At 37.1% G+C, this 20,843-nt stretch overlaps 1 protein-coding gene across 1 annotated transcript in view; it reads left to right on the forward strand.

Moving 5' to 3' along the window:
- The window catches only part of LOC137044732 (CUB and sushi domain-containing protein 1-like), a 194,993-nt gene that overhangs the window by 164,246 nt on the left and 9,904 nt on the right, over positions 1 to 20,843 (forward strand). The window contains 6 exon segments of the mRNA XM_067420993.1: positions 5,441 to 5,614; positions 7,767 to 7,840; positions 7,946 to 8,057; positions 15,174 to 15,353; positions 16,227 to 16,289; positions 17,889 to 18,050. Coding sequence (XP_067277094.1) covers positions 5,441 to 5,614; positions 7,767 to 7,840; positions 7,946 to 8,057; positions 15,174 to 15,353; positions 16,227 to 16,289; positions 17,889 to 18,050 — 765 coding nt within the window.

The raw sequence follows: 20,843 nt of genomic DNA on the forward strand, positions 1-20,843 counted from the left end.
ATGTCAACTTTTACAACCAAAAAAAAAAAAAAAAAAAAATCCTTGTTAAAAGTGTATATATATATATATATATATATATATATATATATATATATATATATATATATATATATATATATATATATATATATATATATATATATACACTTTTAACAAGGATTTTTTTGGTTGTAAAAGTAGTACCCACGCCAAGAAGCACTATTATATATAGAGGAGAGCAGGGCTAGTTATCCAGTTGTCTCACTGGAAAGATGTCATGAGGACTGTCACAGTAACTAAATGTTTGATGTCAAATGTTTGTTCTTTCTAGCAGTGGTTTTGCTGGTTTCAAACTCCTCTTTTAAAATGACCTTCAATTAGAAACATTTGTGATTTTTATCCCTTACGAAAGGAAAATATATTTACCAATATATTACTTGAAATATATTTTAATATATTGTAAATATATGGAATAATATATCGATGGTATTATAAAATATATTATATATTCATGTAATATATTACAAAATATACAAATGATTGCCGCTTTCAATATATTGCAATATATTGGAAAATATAAATCCTAAAACAGCACTAGGTAACTTTTCAACCTTCATAATATATTTTTTAAGACTCTTGTGATGATAAATCGACTTACAATAGGTTGAATGACACGTCTGCCATAGGCTGATGGGGTCTGTATCGTTTTTAATCGTACTTTTAAACTTCGGGTTTCGGGTAGTAACCCAAGAACAAAAAGAACTACAAAATTTGACTGCTTTACGGCATATACGTCACTTCCACCAACACCCACACTTCCTTAAATTCGGACGTGCGAGCCCAACTTTGTTCGTAGGATAATATAGTCATGTCCGAAGCAGCAAAGACAAATAAGAAAGAAAAGGTTTTGTTGGAGGAAAGCAATAAGAGGAAACGAAAAAGTGATCGGATTAAAGGCAGGACGAGGATCAACATTGGACCAGCATTTGCTCGTCGGCGTGAGCTGAAGAAGGCGTGGCCGACCGATGCTGTCCTGCTTGTTACGGTGAGCTACCACTCAAACATTGAACTGAAGTATCATATAGATTCTGTAAAACGGTAACCAATAGACTACTATAATGATGCTGGCTTGTAAACGTGAGCATCGTGATTATTTGGCGTTTGAAAAAAATAAAATCCATGAAATCATATTCATATGACATGCTGAAACATGCCACTGACTGTAACGTTACCAGAAGAACTCTGAACTCCTCTTGCAGTGTTCAGGGGAACTGTTAGTGCTGCACGACCCGCGGCGCCACTTTTATGAAGTTATTTGGCCCGCACCGCACCACTGTATATATTTTTACAACCCGCCGTGCACCCGCGACCATTAAATAGACATACGGGGTCTGCAGGTTATGAGACGACCCACGCATCACTAGTTCAGGGCTATCAGGGTTGTCATGTCAACAAATGCACGCGCGATGGCATCCCCTGTTGTAGGATGACAGATCTTACGACAGTAGTTGAGGACATTATTTTTTCCAAACTGTAGGGGGACCCCGAGAGCAAAAGTAGCCAAGTGCTGCTTTAAATCCCATATATGTGAATATATTGCCTAATGTATTACATGATATTTTCCATATATTTTTGTTTCGTAAGGGATCATCCAAACAAAAATTGTAATATCATCTTTGTAATAGCTGTTGTACACAATGAACACAATAAAATCACAATAATATATATATATATATATATATATATATATATATATATATATATATATATATATATATATATATATATATATATATATATATATATATATATATATATATTTAGACTATATTAAGTGTTATCTATAAGATTTAAAGGGTCATGAAACCCCCCTGCTGCAGCTGTGTTTTTTCACACCTTCGATTTGAAAAGGCTTCTTAAAAGGGGAGTGGTCGACTGTGAAAAGGTGGGATGGGTATTTTGTGGAAAGAGGGAATGGTTTGCATAAATAGGGGAGTGTCATTAGGTGCATTAAGATTAGCGATACCAACAGCAGCAGTTACAGCGGTTCTGAGACATGTTCTTGGTTCACATTGGCATTGTTTACCACAGTGAGATTAAATGAGTGATGAGTACAGCGAATGAGAGCGCTCTGAGACATTAAGTGGCGTGCAGCAGAGATCGCACGTTTTTCAGCTCTTCAAATCAGCATAATTCAGTGAGAAATGAAAATAAATGTTATTCTGTATGACGAAATATTTCTGTATGCAAACATGTGATAATTAAACTATATTTGTCCAAATATGCATGCTGTTTGGCAAGATGAACAACGCGCCGACGTGATAAGAGAACATGAACCACCCACGAACATGCTAGCAAATGCGATATAATGAGGTGTAATTCTAGATTGGGGTAAAAGCGAAAGGGTTTGCGGTTTTATAGTCTTGACCGCGCATCTGAAGTGCACAACGCTTGGTTGCCGTGATGATCCGTGCCCTGTCACTCGGCAGCTAAATCTATATTTGTCCAAATATGCACTAAGAGCCCGAACACATGTGGTTTAGTGCATGTCTATGACTATGACCACAAATAAAACGAAAAGGTGGCTTTTGATTCTTGTTGATATTTCATCAAAAATATTGTTCATTAACCTACAGATTGGTTATTTTGCACTCCTGACATAAATAAGATAGTCAACGCTTGCAGGTTTGGCGTGCAATTCCTCAAGTTAATTTTACTTTACTGAGCCTTTGTAGCAAAGGCTTCCACAGACGGCGCCCGGTTACAGCTCGCTCGGCGCCCTTACTTCGTATCAGCACAAATTTTCTGCATGCTTTCACAATATTTTTTTGTGATTTTTGCGATCAATATGACTGATTTTGTGGAGGTAATTTCCAGAAATGTGCGAAAAATGTTGCGATGTTTTTTTAAATAATTAAGATACCACATTTACCATATTATGTATTATGTTAGATGCACAATAGTCATACACAACAATAGAACAAACAAAATGCACAAATCTTGTTTATTTTGGTATCTTACACAAAAAGGCTAGTATAGTGGTGTAGCCTACTATTAGCTTTAATAACATGATCGCTTAGGGTGGGAAATATCTGGGAAAAGTAAATACAGCAATAAGCAATTGCCTTTTATAAAAAGTTCTCAAATAATTAATTAATCAAGTAAACAGTCAGTAATAAAATAAGAACTAATAAACAAATGATATGAGGACAAATAAATACAATGAAAAATAAATACAAAAATGCTTTTTGAAGTGGTTTTTTTATCGTTTAAGTCAGGCTACTTTTTTTTTTTTTTTTTTTGTTTTGTTCAGTGGTTGTTTTTTGATAGGTGGCCTATAGGCTGCGGTTGCTTTCACTTTAAAGATTACTGCTGCAGTAGGCTAATACACGGACCCAAAAGCCTATAGCCTATACTGTCACACTTCCCAAACCTATTCACTCAAGACACTGCCAAGACGGACATTTAGACATAATAATGGGTGTATTTGATTATGATTGTTCAAGGGCATAAGCCTACATAAAAACAGATCTGTATACTCGCGAGCACTGACAGCCGGCAAACAATCATCCGCCAGTCTGACATCGGTCCGTGTGTCAGGAGCGAATTGAGTTCGTAGTATAGGCTACAACGCTTTTATTAACTCTTTTTTAGTGTTATCGGGAATATCATACTTTTATTTGGTCATTCATCCATCTAGAGTAATCATTTCGTCCGGTCCTTGGCACTTAGGCCTATGCGAGACGAGATGGCAGACAGAGAAAGATTTACTTTCGTTTTTACAAAGACACACTGTGCAAGCACCCCAAGGCCTGAAATTCTCATGAAAACAATGTATTAAAGCTTTAAATAAATAAGAGATAGTTCAGTTAGATATTTATTTTTATTTTTTGTTATTGAAAATATTTTTTTTGTGATTATTTTGCGGTGAAATGGCAAATTATGCAGGATCGCAAAAAAATTCGACATTTTTCTGATTTTGCATTGTATTCAGCGATCGCGGAATCGCGAAAAACTGGAGGGACTGAATAATGATGGAAGACGAGCCTGACAGAAGTGACTATCTCATGCATATTAACTAAATTATCTTGCATACTACAGCGCAGTGTTTGGACTGAATGAGCTTTATGTCATGAATGTATATCGAGAATCGATCGGAGCGGTCAACGTCAGCATGTCCCCAGCAGCCCATACTTGGGCCGAAAAGCACACGCTGACGTCAGCATTTGTGACGTTACTCCGACTCAGCTTTTCAAACCGGAAGACAGAAATCGCTCTGAAAAATGCAAAAATAACTTCTTCTTTTTTTCCACATATGAATACCATTAATGAGTACCCTTAGTGTTTTCAATGATGTGCAGCCTATACATATCTGTTTACATCTAAAAAAAAAGTGTTTTGGGGTTTTATGACCCTTTAAAGATGGATGCGCTCTGAGAACTACTGTAGATTAAAAAAAAGTCAGGTTGTCAAACTGTCATGTATGCAAGCTTGTTTCCGACAGTGAATAAAAAAAAAAGGTAATTGTAAACTTTTTATCTCACAATTCTGTGATGGATGAGTGCGGGTTTTTCAGGGGTTGGGGTTGGCCCCTTAGTTCCAGTGAAAGTGATTCTTAATGCTTCAGCATACCAAGACATTTTGGCAATTTCATGCTACCAAAGGCATGGATGAGCAAGTTTGATGGTTAGGAACTTGACTTGCCTGCATGGAGTCCTGACCTCAACTCGGTAGAACACCTTTGGGATGAATTAGAGCGGAGACTGCAAGCCAAGCCTTCCAACATCAGTGTCTGACCTCACAAATGCGCTTCTAGAAGAATGGAGAAAGGGTGAGAAAGGATGGGCCAACTCCATATTAAACCTTATGGATTAAGAATGAGATCTCATTTTAAGATAATGTGCATGTAAAGGCAGGCATCCCAAAACTTTTGGCAATATAATGTATGCATCTGATTTCATGTAAAGTAAGCAATAAGATATGAGAGGCTGTGCTATACTGGGGAATACAGTCACAGCTTAAGAACATGTTTAAACCAGTCTGTTTGCAGCTCAGCAGAAATATTCCTTTAAGAAGCATAAATAAACAGTATAACTCAAGTCAGAACATCAAGTTAGATACCTGAACTTTTAAATTGCACTTTCACAACTGGGCTTCCCAAAAAAGTTATTTTTGGTACTTACCATATTCTTTTTTTTATATATATACTGACCAATACTAACTGTACCTAAACCTAACTCCTAAAATTGTTTTATTGTATTTTTATTTTGTACATTTTCAAACATCATTTAGTATGCTTATTAATATTGTCTCTCATTGGCACCTCTGGCTGATCCACACATTGTAGGTGAACTCAGATTTTAGGGGATATATCTGCACACACACACATACTTGCACACATACTGTAATGTTGATACTGTGAGAACTAGCATGCTAACTTTTTGACTTGGGTCCTTTATAGCTGTGCTGTGTGGAGATCCAGGCACCCCGGCAGAGGGCTACATAGAGGGCCAGCAGTTCACCTACAAATCAGAGGTGTCATTCTACTGCAGACCGCCGTTCTTGCTGGTGGGCTCCTCCAGAAGAGTTTGTGAGGCAGACGGTTCTTGGAGTGGAATGCAGCCTTCTTGCATCGGTGAGGCACTATGTACCTTGGAAAAAATATATTTAATATTCTTCCAAATATTAAAAATAAAAAAACTGAAAATATGTACACTGAAAAGATTTTGCTCAGGAGCATTACAATTTGACCTATAGATGTTACTAAACTTTGAGTGGAGTTGATATGTGCAAATTTAATTAAAAGAGTATGAGTTGGAAAGGTAAAAACCAAACAATAAAAGATCTAACACCTGAAAATGCATATCCGACTAATTGACTACCAAAATGCTGTATTGACGGTTTAAAGAAGCATGTAGCCTGCATAATCCTTAATGAAAAAAGATTGGAACAACCCGGACTATTCCTAGAGCTGGCTTCCTGGTCAAACTGAGCAATCGATGTAAGGGCTTTGGATAGAGAGAATGATAACCAATAGCTGATGGCCACTCTGGTTAAGCTCAATGATCATATATGGAGATGGGAGAAATTTACAGAAGGACAAATATTACTGCGACACCCAGGGATTTGGGCTTTATGGCAGATTGGTCAGACTCGAGAGACATTTCCTTAGTGAAGACATATGCAAATCCACTTAGAATTTGCACAAAAAATAAAAGCACCTAAAGGATTCACTCAGACTGTATGAACCAATATTCTCTGGTCTGAACCTCAGTTCCAAGAGTCGTGTCTGGAGGAAACCAGACACTGCTCATCACCTGCAAAATACCATCCTAATAGTAAAGTGTGGTGGTTGCAGCATCATGCTGTGGGGGTGTTTTTTTTGGCTGTAAGGGCTGGGGCATTCATCAGGGTAGAAGGAAATCTCAACAATGTAAGCCTTATAAAAAAAACTAGTCCAGAGCATTCAGAACCTCAGACTGGGCAGAAGGTTAACCTTCCAACAGGACAGTGACAATGAATAAGCACACAGCTTGAGAGGAACTAGGGAGAGAAATGGCAGAAAATTGACAAATGCAGATGTGCAAAGCTTATAACATCATACCCAAAACTACTTGAGGCTGTAAAGGTGCTGAGCTTTGTTTTAAGGATTTGAGGGCTTGAATACTTATGCAATGTATTTATCTCTGTTTTTCCTTTTAAAGTTCACCGATCACCATTATGACAAAGCAAAAAAAAAAAAAACTGATCTATGTGAAAAAAGGAATTTAAAGTAGTTTAACATAAGGTAGCAACATAACACAAAATGTTTGAAATACTTTTGAAATACTTTATTATTGTGTATTTTATTATTTAATAATAAAAACTGATAATAAATACATTTGGTGTTAACTTTACAATGAAGTTCCATATAATTTTTTTTTTTTTTTTTTTTTTTTTTTTTTTTTTAACTGCACTTTTTCAAACACGTTTTTAAAAGTTTCCATCTTCAGGCCCACAAAGTGCTGTTGTCGTCTAGATGGACAGCCAAAACTAAAAAAAAAAAAAAAAAAAAAAAAATACATTATTAGTTGAAAAAGGCCTCTAAACGAAGATATATACTGTAACAAATGTTACACCTTTATTGAGATCGTTAAATTGGCTGCCAGTCGAGTATAGGTTGCACTACAAGATTATTGTTCTGGTTTTTAAAGCACTACATAATTTGGCCCCACCATACCTTCTGAGTTATTGTCGTTATACATCCCGTCTAGGTCATTAAGATCGTAAAATCAAACTCTCCTTGTGATTTCAAGAACAAATTATAAATATAAAGGTGACAGAGCGTTCTCTCGAGTGGGTCCAAAACTGTGGAATGATCTTCCGCACTCACTCAGATCAGCAACATCTTTAGTTATGTTTAAATCATTATTGAAAACCTACTTTTTAGATGTTGTTTGGGGATCAGTCTAGTGCGGCCTGGCCTGTTGGATGGAAGTGATCTAGTATGTTGTTGTGTCTTGCTGTAACGTCACTTATTTGTGTTTTGTTTTATATTGTAGTGATTGTTTATATGAAACTTTTAATTAAGTGTTTTATCATACTATTTGTGAAGCACCTTGGGCAACGTCTGTTGTATTATGTGTGCTATATAAATAAATAAATAATAATAATAATAAAAAATGTATTGCTCATTGTTAACACTTGTTAAATGTTAAAAATGTGATCTTATTGTAAAGTTTTACCATAAATTTGAACCAGTTGAACCAGATAAATTTGTTATAAAAGGTTTGAACATCTATTTGTAGATCCAACCAACAGTGCATGTAAGGATCCCGGAACTCCGGCATATGGAATTCCAGTCCAGGCTCAGGGATTTGAGGTAAGATAAATGACATTCAATCATTTCCTGTCCTTTAGTTGAGTAAATTACAGGTTATGCTTCTTGGGTTTCAGGATTTCAGTCTCAATAACTCTCTTCTTTCAGGTCGGAAGTAAAATATTCTTCAGATGTCGGAAAAACTATCACATCCTCGGCTCAACAACGAGAACGTGTTTAGAAAATTTAACATGGAGTGGGATGCAACCAGAGTGTGTTGGTAAGTCTTGCTATACAGACAAGGTTCCAAAATCTAGTGAGCTGTCTGTGTTGGCAGCATCATAGTCGCCCCAGAGCGTGAAGGCTGTTCTGAGAAATCTTCTCTTGGCCAAATTCTAAATTAGCATCACATGTATCCTTTGCAGAAAAGGCAATACCACCAGGATCAGTGTGACAAGGTCAGTGGAAAAAAATCAGTCCAAGATGGAAAACAAGCAAGAATTATAAATATAACGCATTCGTATCAAATTTTTTTTTTAGAGTTTTCAGTGACGTGGCTGGCATAGAAATCTGGAGGACAAAACACACTTAGAACTGCAGCACAGACCTGTCAATTTTCCATGTGTTTCAAGCCATGGATATTTAGATCACCTTTTCAAAAGAAGAATAAGATATGTGAACAAAGGACAATTTATCAGCACTTGCGATTCATGCACCTGCCACAGTATTTCAGTCACAACATATTCTGAATGAACTAAGACAGTGATATTAAAAGATCAAATTACATATACAAATTACTAATTATGCATATGACCGCAACACACTAAATTCTACATTAAGCTTTCTTTATGGGAAAACAGGATACTTTGTGGGATCAGCTTACCTGTACATACTATGTTTTATTAATGGGGAGTATACTAAATTATATAGAAGCTTGTTTCCACCACCATTTTTAAAAAAAGTTTTTAAAGGATCTCGCAATCCTGACTTTTTCTCCGAATGAACTTGCGATTGTGATTATAAATTGTAAATTATAAATGATATTAAAGTCTGATGAATTACATTAAATATCATCAGAATTGTGTGTTATAAAGTCAGAATTGCGTAATATAAAGTCAGAATTGTGTGTTATAAAGTCAGAATTGTGTGTTATAAAGTCAGAATTGCAAGATATAATATCAGAATTGTGAGATATATGGCCCTGTCGTACACCCAGAGCAGTGTTTTTTGCTAGTTTTAACCCATCATTGTTATCATTACCACGTTGTTTAAATAGCAAATGCACTCACAGCCATCTGTTCACAAATGGGTGTGCTGGTCTGAAAACAAAGTGTGTTCAAGTGCGTTGTTGGCGCCTTGCTGTTTTGAGGCAACTGAAAACGACTGCCCCATTAGACATATAGGCGGGTGCATAAAACTGTACACTCTGCTTATTACACACACAGGGACGCACAGTAGCACACATTTATTTTTTAATGTTAAAAAAGGGGATAAAGCATTTATAGTCTTCCCACTTGCAAACTCTGGCTTGTAAATAGCGAATCCACCATGGTGCAAGCTCAACTGGCTTTTAAAGGGAATGGGAGATGAGACTCTGAGATGAGACTTTGCATGTTACACCCAAAACACACCCATGACTCATTAAAAGGTGCAACACTTTTGATGCACTCAGATCGTTAAAATAGGGCTGATGAAGTCAGAATTGTGAGTTGAAGTCAGAATTGCATGATATAAAGTCAGATAACCTGCGATATCCTTTTTTCTCACAATTGTGAGTTTGTATCTCGCAATTCAGATTTATTTTTTCTCATAATTGTGAAATATAAAATCACAATTGAGAGTTATAAAGTCCATTTCTGGGGGGGATTTAGAATTGCGGGGAAAAAAAAGTTATGAGATAAATTATGAGATGAAAAAATCTCAATTACCATGTTTTTATTATTATATTTCTGTGGCGTAAACAAGCTTACACAGAATTCGGCCCTCCAGTTATTGTTGAGTGAAAAATCTGAGCTAAAATTGTTTAGTGTAAAGGCAATCTTATCACAGTGTTTGCTTTGCAGCCTCCTTACAGCAAACTCAGTTGAGAGTCAGATCTGTTGTGCAAAAAGCACTATTTCCTTCTTTAGCTGGCTGCTTCTGATCACTCACTTATGAGGTTCCATTACACTTAGCATACTGCCTCAAATGGAAGCTTCCTGTGTTGGCATCTGACAGCAAAGCAGCTCCCTAGGTTTTGGAATGCAGCCATAGTGTTATATGCGAAACAAGGTTTCATCAGTTTTTGATTGATGATGTACTATCAGGAAAACAAAGGTAGGTGAAGAAAGAGAAAGAGAAAGAGAGAGAGAGAGAGAGAGAGAGAGAGAGAGAGAGAGAGAGAGAGAGAGAGAGAGAGAGAGAGAGAGAGAGAGAGAGAGAGAGAGAGAGAGCAAAATCTTTATACGGGAAATTACTGCAGGAGGTCTTTGTTTGAAGAAGTACAGATTACTTCAGATTTAGGGCAACTGAGAGTGCTGATGTCAAAGACTCTGACAGCTTAGCAGAGAGAAGTTTGCTCTTGCAAATCTACTATTTGATAGAAGTTCTCTAAGAAGTGTCATGCACTTGATCCTCGCCAATGTCCCAGTGATCATCCTCTATATTTGAATTCCACGTTGTGATTCTTTTGTATTGAAATGATTGTTGGAAAAGGAACAGATGTGGGCCTAAGAAATAAAGTTAGCTTTGTTTAAACTGCTTGTACATAAATTTGAAATTTGTGGACCCCTTTGATAGCACACCCTACCAAATCCTTAGGGCGTCTTGTCGGTGTAAAAAAGTCAAACTGTCAAAAGCTGAGAAGCAGGGAGAATTGAGTTGACGAAAAGTGAGGTGTGAGGACATGGTTCATATATTATGGAAGATGGCAGCACTCAAGGCATGTCCCAGAACGTTTCTTTCAGTAGTGTGGATTTATCTCAACCTTTCTACAGTATGCAGCTGGGACTCCACTGTAAATTTTTCTGATATTGTTTTTATTGCAATTCTCTTATTTTTGAAAGATGCTCTGATCAGGATTTTTAAAGCCAAAGCTATTATCAATTCCCAGACATCAGGATTGCCTGATATCAATTGTTTATGTGAAACTTTTATACTGACTCTTTACTCTTATATACATTTCAAAGCCAAATAGCATCATTGGCTTAAATTATACTAATATAATAATTATATTCATACTTACCTGAATACATACAGTACACTCACATTAAGCAGAATGTACTATATAGCAAATATGTATAATAACTATTATATATAACAAAAATAAAAATCTTACCTATATTATTTACAAGCCATATATTAAAAGTTGGATTCGACTTTACCTGCATATACAAAGAACACTCACGTAAAGCAATTTATTAACTCATCTAAAGGATTATTAGGAACACTTGTTCAATTTCTCATTAATGCAATTATCTAATTAACCAATCACATTGCAGTTGCTTTAATGCGTTTAGGGGTGTGGTCCTGGTCAAGACAATCTCCTGAACTCCAAACTGAATGTTAGAATGGGAAAGAAAGGTGACTTAAGCAGTTTTGAACATTGCATTCTTGTTGGTGCCAGATGGGTCGACTGATTCAAACTGATAAAAGAGCAACTTTGACTGAAATAACCACTCGTTACAACCGAGGTATGCAGCAAAGCATTTATGAAGCCACAACATCCACAACCTGGTGCCAGACAGGCCGGTCTGAGTATTTCACAATCTGCTCAGTTACTGCGATTTTCATGCACAACCATTTCTAGGGTTTAAAAGTAAAATGGTGTGAAAAGAAGATAAACATTCAGTATGTGGCAGTCCTGTGGGCGAAAATGTCTTGTTGATGCTAGAGGTCAGAGGAGAATGGGCCGACTGATTCAAACTGATAGAAGAGCAACTTTGACTGAAATAACCACTCAATACAACTGAGGCATGCAGCAAAGCATTTGTGAAGCCACAACATGCACAACCTTGAGGTGGATGGGATACAACAGCAGAATACCCCACCGGGTACTACTCATCTTAACTACAAATAGGAAAAAGAGGCTACAATTTGCACAAGTTTACCAAAATTGGATAGTTGAAGACTGAAAAAATGTTGCCTGGTCTGATAAGACTCGATTTCTGTTGAGACATTCAGATAGAGTCAGAATTTGGCGTAAACAGAATGAGACTTGTTACCACTGTGCAGGCTGGTGGTGGTGTAATAGTGTGGGGGATGTTTTTTTGGCACACTTTAGGCCCCTTAGTGCAAATTGGGCATCATTTAAATGCCATGGCCTACCTGAGTATTGTTTCTGACCATGTCCATCCCTTTATGACCACCGTGTACCAATTCTGATGACTACTTCCAGCAGGATAATGCACCATGTCACAAAGCTTGAATCATTTCAAATTGGTTTCTTGAACATGACAATGAGTTCACTGTTCTGGCCCACACAGTCACCAGATCTCATCACAATAGAGCATCTTTGGGATGTGGTCTTCGTGCCCTGGATGTGCATCCCACAAATCTCCATTAACTGCAAAATGCTATCCTATCAAAATGGGCCAACATTTCTAAAGAATGCTTTCAGCAGCTTGTTGAATCAATGCCACGTAGAATTAAGGCAGTTCTGAATGTGAAAGAGGGTCAAAGACAGTATTAGTATGGTGTTCCTAATAATCCTTTAGGTGAGTGGACATTATATAGCAAATCTTGGATGTTTGATTTATATCCTCGCAAAATGTTAACTGTATTATCGTACAGCTCTGTATACAAAGTTGGATATGTAGTTTATACAACTTTATCTGCATCCATACAGTATACTCACATAAAGGGACATATACTATATAACAAATATCCGCTTGTTTGTTCATTTTGTCGCAAAGTGTTTATAATAGCTATCATTATATACAGTTGAATATACACATCCAACTTTATATTGTATATATAACTTTATACCATACACTCATGTAGAGTTAACTGATTTCAGCTGCTTGATTGTTTATATCATTGAACTTTTTAAAATGTATTATCCCCCAGGTCTAATCATGAAGGCATTCAATTATTCATATATTATAAACATTAGCCTCATGATTTTTTTGTAAAGCTGCTTTGAAACTTTGAAACTATTGTGAAAATTGCTATAATCACCCCCTGTGATCACCCCTTGTATTGACGTACATTTTAAACATGTAGGAGACAACACTTTTAAGCTTTCCCGGTTTTCACTGTTATATGGTAGGGGCCACTATGATACAGCTTCTGATAGAGTACTGAATCTCCTGATCAAAACATAGGCAAAGAAGCAGCAAAAACAAGCAATATCATATGTAAGCAGATTCATACAGTATGTAAAGTAACGCGATCATCAACATTATACAGCAAATAAATCAAAACTTCCTAATATACCCAAATGAAATGTCAACCCAGGAAGTGGTATTGGACTGTGAAGCTTTAACTCGATCATCTCCATCTATGTTTCGATCATAGTCCTGAATTCAAACTGGATGTAGTCTCAAATTTATTTATTTATTTATTTATTTTCAGTTTTTTGCTCAAAATGTGGCTGTTTTTTAAATGAAACTTACCCACATTTAAGTGTTGTTAAAAAATAAGGCATTAAGTAAGGGATTACCCTGCTTGTACCATGGTCATTTGCCAGCACTGACCATTGAAAGCTGTTATTGATGTTTGCAGTGCAGTATTTGACCAGAAGGGTAAAACTGACATTTATTTTCGTCAGTTATGACTCATTAGATCTAGCATTTTATCTGCTTTGAATCATACAAAAAAAACAAAGGGGTGCAATATATATATTTTTTTTATTTTTTTATTTTTTTTATGAATTGATTGTATAATTTATTTGAATTAATTTTTCAAAAGAGACAGAGAGGGAGAATAATGAATAATTTGCCATAATTCACCACCTCTCTCTCCATTACCAGCAAAGCTGAGAGTTTTTAATAGCTTAAAAAAGCAATTCAACCCTCTTTGCTGAGAAATGTAATGTTGTGATTCAGTTTTTTGTTTGTTTGTTTATTTGTTTAAAAGTAGAGGGTCTGTTCTTTCTTTTGATATATTGCATGTTTAGATATTCATACAATATAATATTCTGGGGGCCATAACACCTTTATTAAAACGTTAACTAAGACGGGTATACATCATGAGTTATGGTATATTATGCATACATGATCATGATGCTTTCTATCTTCTCAAAAAATAAATAAATAAATAAATAAAAAAGGATTCATCTATGGATTAAGCTATGGTTATGGTACATGAATCATCATGAATGTGTGCATGAAAGAAGCATTAATTCATGTCATTTCACAATTATGCCATCCTCAATAACACATTGTTCATTGTTCAGTGTTTTTGAAAGGACCAAGTCACCACTTTAGTTGAGGAGCCACACACATGATGAAATCATGAGAAGCTAATGCTTAGTTAATGATGAGTACTGTATTTGAATGTCAACAGAATTCATGTGCTATGTGCTGTGATTGGCCGATTTTGGGGTCTGACCATTTACCTGCTGGCTACTATGAAAAAGACATGAACATGCTTTACTCAGAGATAATGATTAATGATAAACTTTAGTTAATCACATTAATTATATACTGATCTAGCCTGTGTATAAGTTAATTTGGATTTTTGTATATTCCTTTAATAATTCACGAGTTCACACTTACATTTGCTACATTAAATAGAGCAAAGGTTATGTGTATTTAGCATGCTGTCTGGGGGAGGGCTCTGAGCATTAAATTTTGGCCCAAAACCAGAGTAGCCTATTAATTAGGTTAATAATTTGAATGTGCTCCTTCAGATAAATAAAACAATTTCAAGTAGTCTTACATGCATAAATTAGACAAATGTGTTTGTTTGTTTTTTTGTTTTGTTTTTTGCAAACATAGAAAGCATTATGATCATGCACAATACACAATTCAATATGATGTACCAATCTTAATTAATATTTTAATAAAGGTGTTGTTAATCCATTAAGTCATGAATGGAATACATTGAACTCCTGTTAGTTCCTGATGTTTCATGACATATTAATGCATGTAGTACTGCATAAATCATGCATGAATTAATGCATGAATTCATGATACTTCATGTACCCTTACCATAAAGTGTTACTCAACCATTTATTCTGCCCCTCGAAATGAGCCCTTCCAACCGTGTGTTTCTAGACCCAACATCTTGATGTGGGTCATCAACATCTTCAGGTTACAGCCTCATATTATTTGTGAATAAAAAATAAATAGTTGTTTCTTATTATGTCTTTTATGTAGAGTTTTTACTATAATAAATAAATAAATAAAAAATTATATATGGGTTTACATGATTGATGAATACCACCTAATTTCCTTTCTCTTTAACTTTTCAGCACATGCCTGTAGGCAGCCTGAGACGCCATCTCATGTAGACGTGAAGGCAATAGACTTGCCTACTTTAGGTTACACACTCATGTATACATGCCAAGATGGTTTCTACTTATCTGGAGGATCGGAGCACAGGACCTGCAAAGCAGATGGGAGGTGGTCAGGCAAACCTCCAGTTTGCAAAGGTACTGAAACAATGGGGCTGGTAACCCCACAAGGGCTGACTCATGAATTCTGTCCATCCTGGCCTTAAGCAGGATACTTTACTAGCAGTAGCTACTGATTTTCATTTATACAGACAGGAATGTGAAGCCAGGAGCAGTTGTTTATCCATAACCTTAAAGGGCTACTTCACCCAAATATTAAAATTCTGACATTATTTACTCACCCTCGGAAAAAAGCAGCATACATTTGGTGATATAACAGCATACAATTTTTTGTGACTGTGATTTCACAGAGTGCAACGTGTTCCTTGGTTAACAACTTTGTTGATCCTGAAACAACATTCCAATCAATCAATCAATCAGTCAGTCAGTCAATCAATCAATCAGATTTGAGAGACAAGTTTACAGTGTATGTCAAGTTTAGGCTTACAACCAGGGTTAGGTGCTTCTACATCAGTGTTACCTTTTCCCTCTGATTTTAAGGATACATTATGGGTAAGGTTTTTGGGTTTTCAACTAAATATGTTGACTCAGGAACATGTCTTACTTGGCAAAATTGTAAAGATTGTAGTGACCTCATATTTTGGGGTTCACTATTCCTTTAATGCTTACACTGCCTATTGATGTATAGTGATACATGTTCTTAGTTTTAAATCTTGAAAACATTTAACATTAAATATATAACTTGTTTAAACTGCAAAATATGTACATTGTTACAGAAATAGGAGTGTCTGGTTTTATGCATGTATAAAACTTAATACTATGTGTCGAACTATTGTAGCATTGACTAATTCTCAGAATAACTACAGCAGGAAACTTTGATTAACAGTCATTACAAATGTGCAGGTCACATCCACAAATGTCAAATAATCAATTATCTGCTCTATTTCCTAGTTGGACCAAAAATACACAGCAAATCAAATGAGGATCCAGACCTGCAGAAAAACAAGATTTGTGGTATGAAACCTTTCAAGTTGCCCCTGAATGATCCATTTTGCTGTCATCAATAATAAACTTTGCCTATATGAGGCTGAACCATGGTCATGGGAAATAATGGCCATGTAATGTTGTTTCTGAAAATTACATTTTTTTTTTTAAATGTCAGAGTAACAAAGATAAAGGTGAAGTTTGATTATTTCAGTGTTAAAATGACTGCCTCTCCCATTTTAACTTTTTGTTAGCCAACTGGTGTTTTAGAAGTGGTTAGGAAAACCTGTACACTTAAATGTACCCTTAGTTAAAAAGTAGTATTCTTAGAATTAACCATTTCTCTCATAACAATTTTTTTTTTATTTCTGGGCCATTTTTATAAATCCAGCATATAGAGTAAGTTCTGGCAGGGCATGTTAGTCAAGCTTGCATTAGCTGATACCTATAGGTCTATCGCAGCATGCATATATATATATATATATATATATATATATATATATATATATATATATATATATATATATATATATATATATATATATATATATATATATAAATATAAGCTTCTTCAGTATTATCAGCTTCTATCGCGTTTCTCCAAAGCTAATTACCTTCCTGCACCCCCTAACTCCTCCACTCATCAGTCAGGAATTAGCATCTGATTCCCGCTGAATCAGACTAAATTCCCAAATTAGGTTGTACATTTTAATATTGACATAAATGCTATCTGCAATACATTGTTGCTTCTGTTCTGTTTACCCTAGGGGGGGTTATCACTGCTCTCCCTGCTCTTATCTATGCTAGGCTGCATGGTTGTGCAGGGAGAGCTTGCCCATAACAGAACCATACCACCAGTCTAAACTATTGCTAATTGTCTATCACTTTGACGATAGTGATCCTGACAGAATTATGTTCAAGCAACTGGTTATTTTAGTTAGTAGATTAAGCCAAATAAATGGATTCAATTCCCAGAGTCAGTACATTAACCTAAACCATGCTTAACTAACATAGTGTCTGAATGCTTGTGTATTAATTTTGAACTATTGTTTTGTCATTTGAAACCTAAAATACTGAAAGTGTGAATGTTTTTCTATAAAAAAATGCCACTTGCTTGGACATTTAAGGCACACTTGAAACGAAAGCAACTGCATTTCAGTCAGGACCACTTTGAGAATGAAATTTATTGACAATCTTTGATATGGCGAAAGGCTTAGGCTCGAAGATGCTCAAGCTGCCATACTAGATAGCTTGAGATACATCCTTGAAACATAATCCCTTAGCCTTCATAATAACCAAAGGTTTCTTAGCATATATCACAGAAAAGATACAATGGTAACGATAGTGTTCTACACATAATCTAATTCTCGATAATGAAGATACTATGAGGTGGAGGGTGTAAATGTCTGTGATACTAAAGTTGATTAGATTAGATGGAGTAACAATTCAACTGAGCGTCAGCTAATATCGTTTAGCGATCAGAGGTCTGCCTGAACTACGCTCAAATTCCATTCGATCACTCAAGCTCCATTAGGTAACAAAATGTCAAACTACTTTTGAAGCTATAATGTATATATGTTGCAATGTATTTTTTCATACAGAAATGATTTCTGTATGTGTTTTGTTTAGTTCCAGCAGATGTGTTCTCTTTAAACTCTGGTTGGGCTGGATTCTATGAGTACCTGGGAAAGAGACAGGCTGCCACAGTAACAGTCAATGCATTCAATGCCACCACCAGCCGGGTCAACGTCACTCTTCTGGAGCAAAGCGGGGTGCACATTAAACTCTCTGGTAAGTTTAGTTTTTCTGCCAGGTTTTGGTACCATATTCAAAGACACTAGGACTATGTGGTATGGTGCTTATACCATACAACACATTTCTTCTGTTGTATGGTATAAGCACCATATTCAAAGACACTAGGACTAGGTGGTATGGCGCTTATACCATACAATAGAAGAAATGTCTCAGTTGGTAGAGATTTTGCTATATTAAAGCAGTAAATACATCCACACGGCTGTCAGGGGACAACACTGCTTTAGGTTATTTAAATTTCCACATTTTTCCACATGCTTGTGTATAGTGGGGTGAAGAGTGTTGATTGCCACAAGGTGAAGGAGTTGTTTGTTGGTCAGCATACAAGTGAACTGATGTGACGTCAGCTACTGCAGCAACAATATGGCATCAATAAAAGATTGCTCTTACATATTAAAGATGTTGAAAGAGAAGAATTTTCTTACTTTCCTGGGAGATTGGTAGATGGAGTGTAAATAATTGTATTAGAATTGCATCTTATTTCTTCAGTGCTGAGATTACACCCAATTCCTCAGATATATTGAGCCGATTTGATAGCTGTGAATGTTCAGCATTTACCAAAATATGTTTTCCTTTGCCCTACATCCTAGTCCTTGACAAAATTACAATTAATAATTCCTTAAAGTGATACTTCAGCGCTGGCAAGAAGTTGGTGTATTTAAACTGAGTCATTTATGTAGTAGAAATGTGAAATTATTTTTGAATTTGGTGCCTTCTAGTTTGAGGAAAGACAGAAAATGTATTTTTGTCTCGTGGATGAAAGACAACTCCCAGAATGCACTTCCTTCACTTCCCAACGAAGCCATTCCCCAAAGCCACGGCTACTGGTTATTACTTGCCCACCATGACACCGCCCCCACCGTTGTTTTGATTTTCATAGTAATAAAATAATTTTGTTTAGTTAGAGAACAGACAATGCAATTAAAAACTGAACGCTTCTGTTCAATATAATGTGAGTGAGCCGAACGAAAGTCACGGCACAAACGCAGCAGGAGTCAGATAACATTCTTCAAGAGATCTGGGGTAAGCGCCGGTGTGGCTGACATTAACCACGGCACATTTTTAGATCATGCCTATGGAAGCTTAACTTCAAAAGGAATTCATTTGAAAAGTTGAAACACTCACTTTGCTCTGCACCGCTCTGTTATGAATGCCCGAGCCGAGCGGCCATCCGCATTTACATTCTGTGACTGCGATCCCACCCCTATGGGTGGATTGATAACATATGGAACTAGCTCTTTCTACTGGCTGTAGTCTTTATCGTCTGGCCAAAAAATTATGCAAAATGACAATATTTGCGTCATCTGAGAATTTTTTCCAGAAATAAACTGCATAATTCACTCATCTCAGGGGGAAATGAGGGGGGTATTTTAAAATTCAAATATACTACCGGGTTTCTACTGATACAAAGCTTAATGCTAATCGCTGAAGTAATCCTTTAACACTTTCCCCGCCAAAAACTGAATTTTCCAGGTTTCAGTCTTTTCACTGTTAGGTGCTAGGGGGGCACTATTACGCATCTTCTGAATGAGTACTGAATCTCCTGATCAAAACACATGCAAAAATGCAAAGATGCAAATGAAAAATTATGTGATCATCAACATTAAACAGCATATTAATCAAAACTGCCTAATGTTACTGAATGACATGTGGACCCAGGATGAGCTACAGGACTGTCCAAGTATTAGGGGTGTTGATGGACTCGATCTACTACTGTGTTTGATCATCGCTCTCTGATCTGGATACAGTCTTTCAATAAAAAACATGATTTTCTTAGCCTTTAGGTCAAAGGTTTTTTTTTTTTTTTGTCAACCAACCCTTCGAGCACCACTGCCAGATCCCATGAAGGGATCCTGGAACGAGCCACTGGTCTCATCCTCCGCGCTCCTCAGAGGAACCGTACAACCAGATGGTGCCCCCCCAGAGGTCCCTCACCTAAAGCTCCTATCGCTGCCACATACACCTTAAGTGTGGACGGGGTAAGCCCGGCGGAAAACCGATCTTGGAGAAACTCCAGTACTGAAGCCACAGCGCAGTTAACTGGGTCTACCTCACGGTCTCTACACCCAATGGAAAATACTCTCCACTTTTGGTTGTACAGCCTCCTGGTGGAAGGAGCCCTGGAGCTGAGTATAGTCTCTACGACACCTGCTGACAGACCTTCCTCTATGAGCTCTGCCCCCTCAGGGGCCAGGCCCACAGGTTCCATAACTCTGGCTGGGGGTGAAAGATCGAGCCCCCCCGCCTGAGTTAGCAGATCCCTCCTCAGAGGAATCTGCCACGGAAGCCCGTCTAGCAGGTCCATAATGTCGGAGAACCATACCCTGGTCGGCCACCGGGGTGCTATTAAAAGCAGGCGAATGCCTTCCCGGCGGACACGCTCCAGAACTCCCGGGAGCAGAGCAATCGGGGGAAATGCGTACAGACGCAGCCTCGGCCACGTCTGTGACATGGCATCCAGGCCCAATGGAGCCGGATGCCTGAGGGAGAACCAAAGTGGGCAATGGGTCGTCTCTCGAGACGCAAACAAATCCACTTCCACTTGGCCAAACTTCTCGCATATGGCCTCCACCACCTCTGGATGGAGGCGCCACTCCCCGGGCCTCAGCCCCTGCCTCGACAGGATGTCTGCTCCCTGGTTTTGATCCCCTGGGATGTAAACTGCCCTGAGAGATGACAGTTTCCCGTGGGACCACAGGAGGACCTGATGCGGCAGTCTGTACAGAGGGCGCAATCTCAGACCCCCTGATGATTTAGATATGATACTATGGC

The sequence above is a fragment of the Pseudorasbora parva genome, chromosome 17 (assembly GCF_024679245.1).
Source record: "Pseudorasbora parva isolate DD20220531a chromosome 17, ASM2467924v1, whole genome shotgun sequence".
NCBI classification, from domain to species: Eukaryota; Metazoa; Chordata; class Actinopteri; order Cypriniformes; family Gobionidae; genus Pseudorasbora; species Pseudorasbora parva.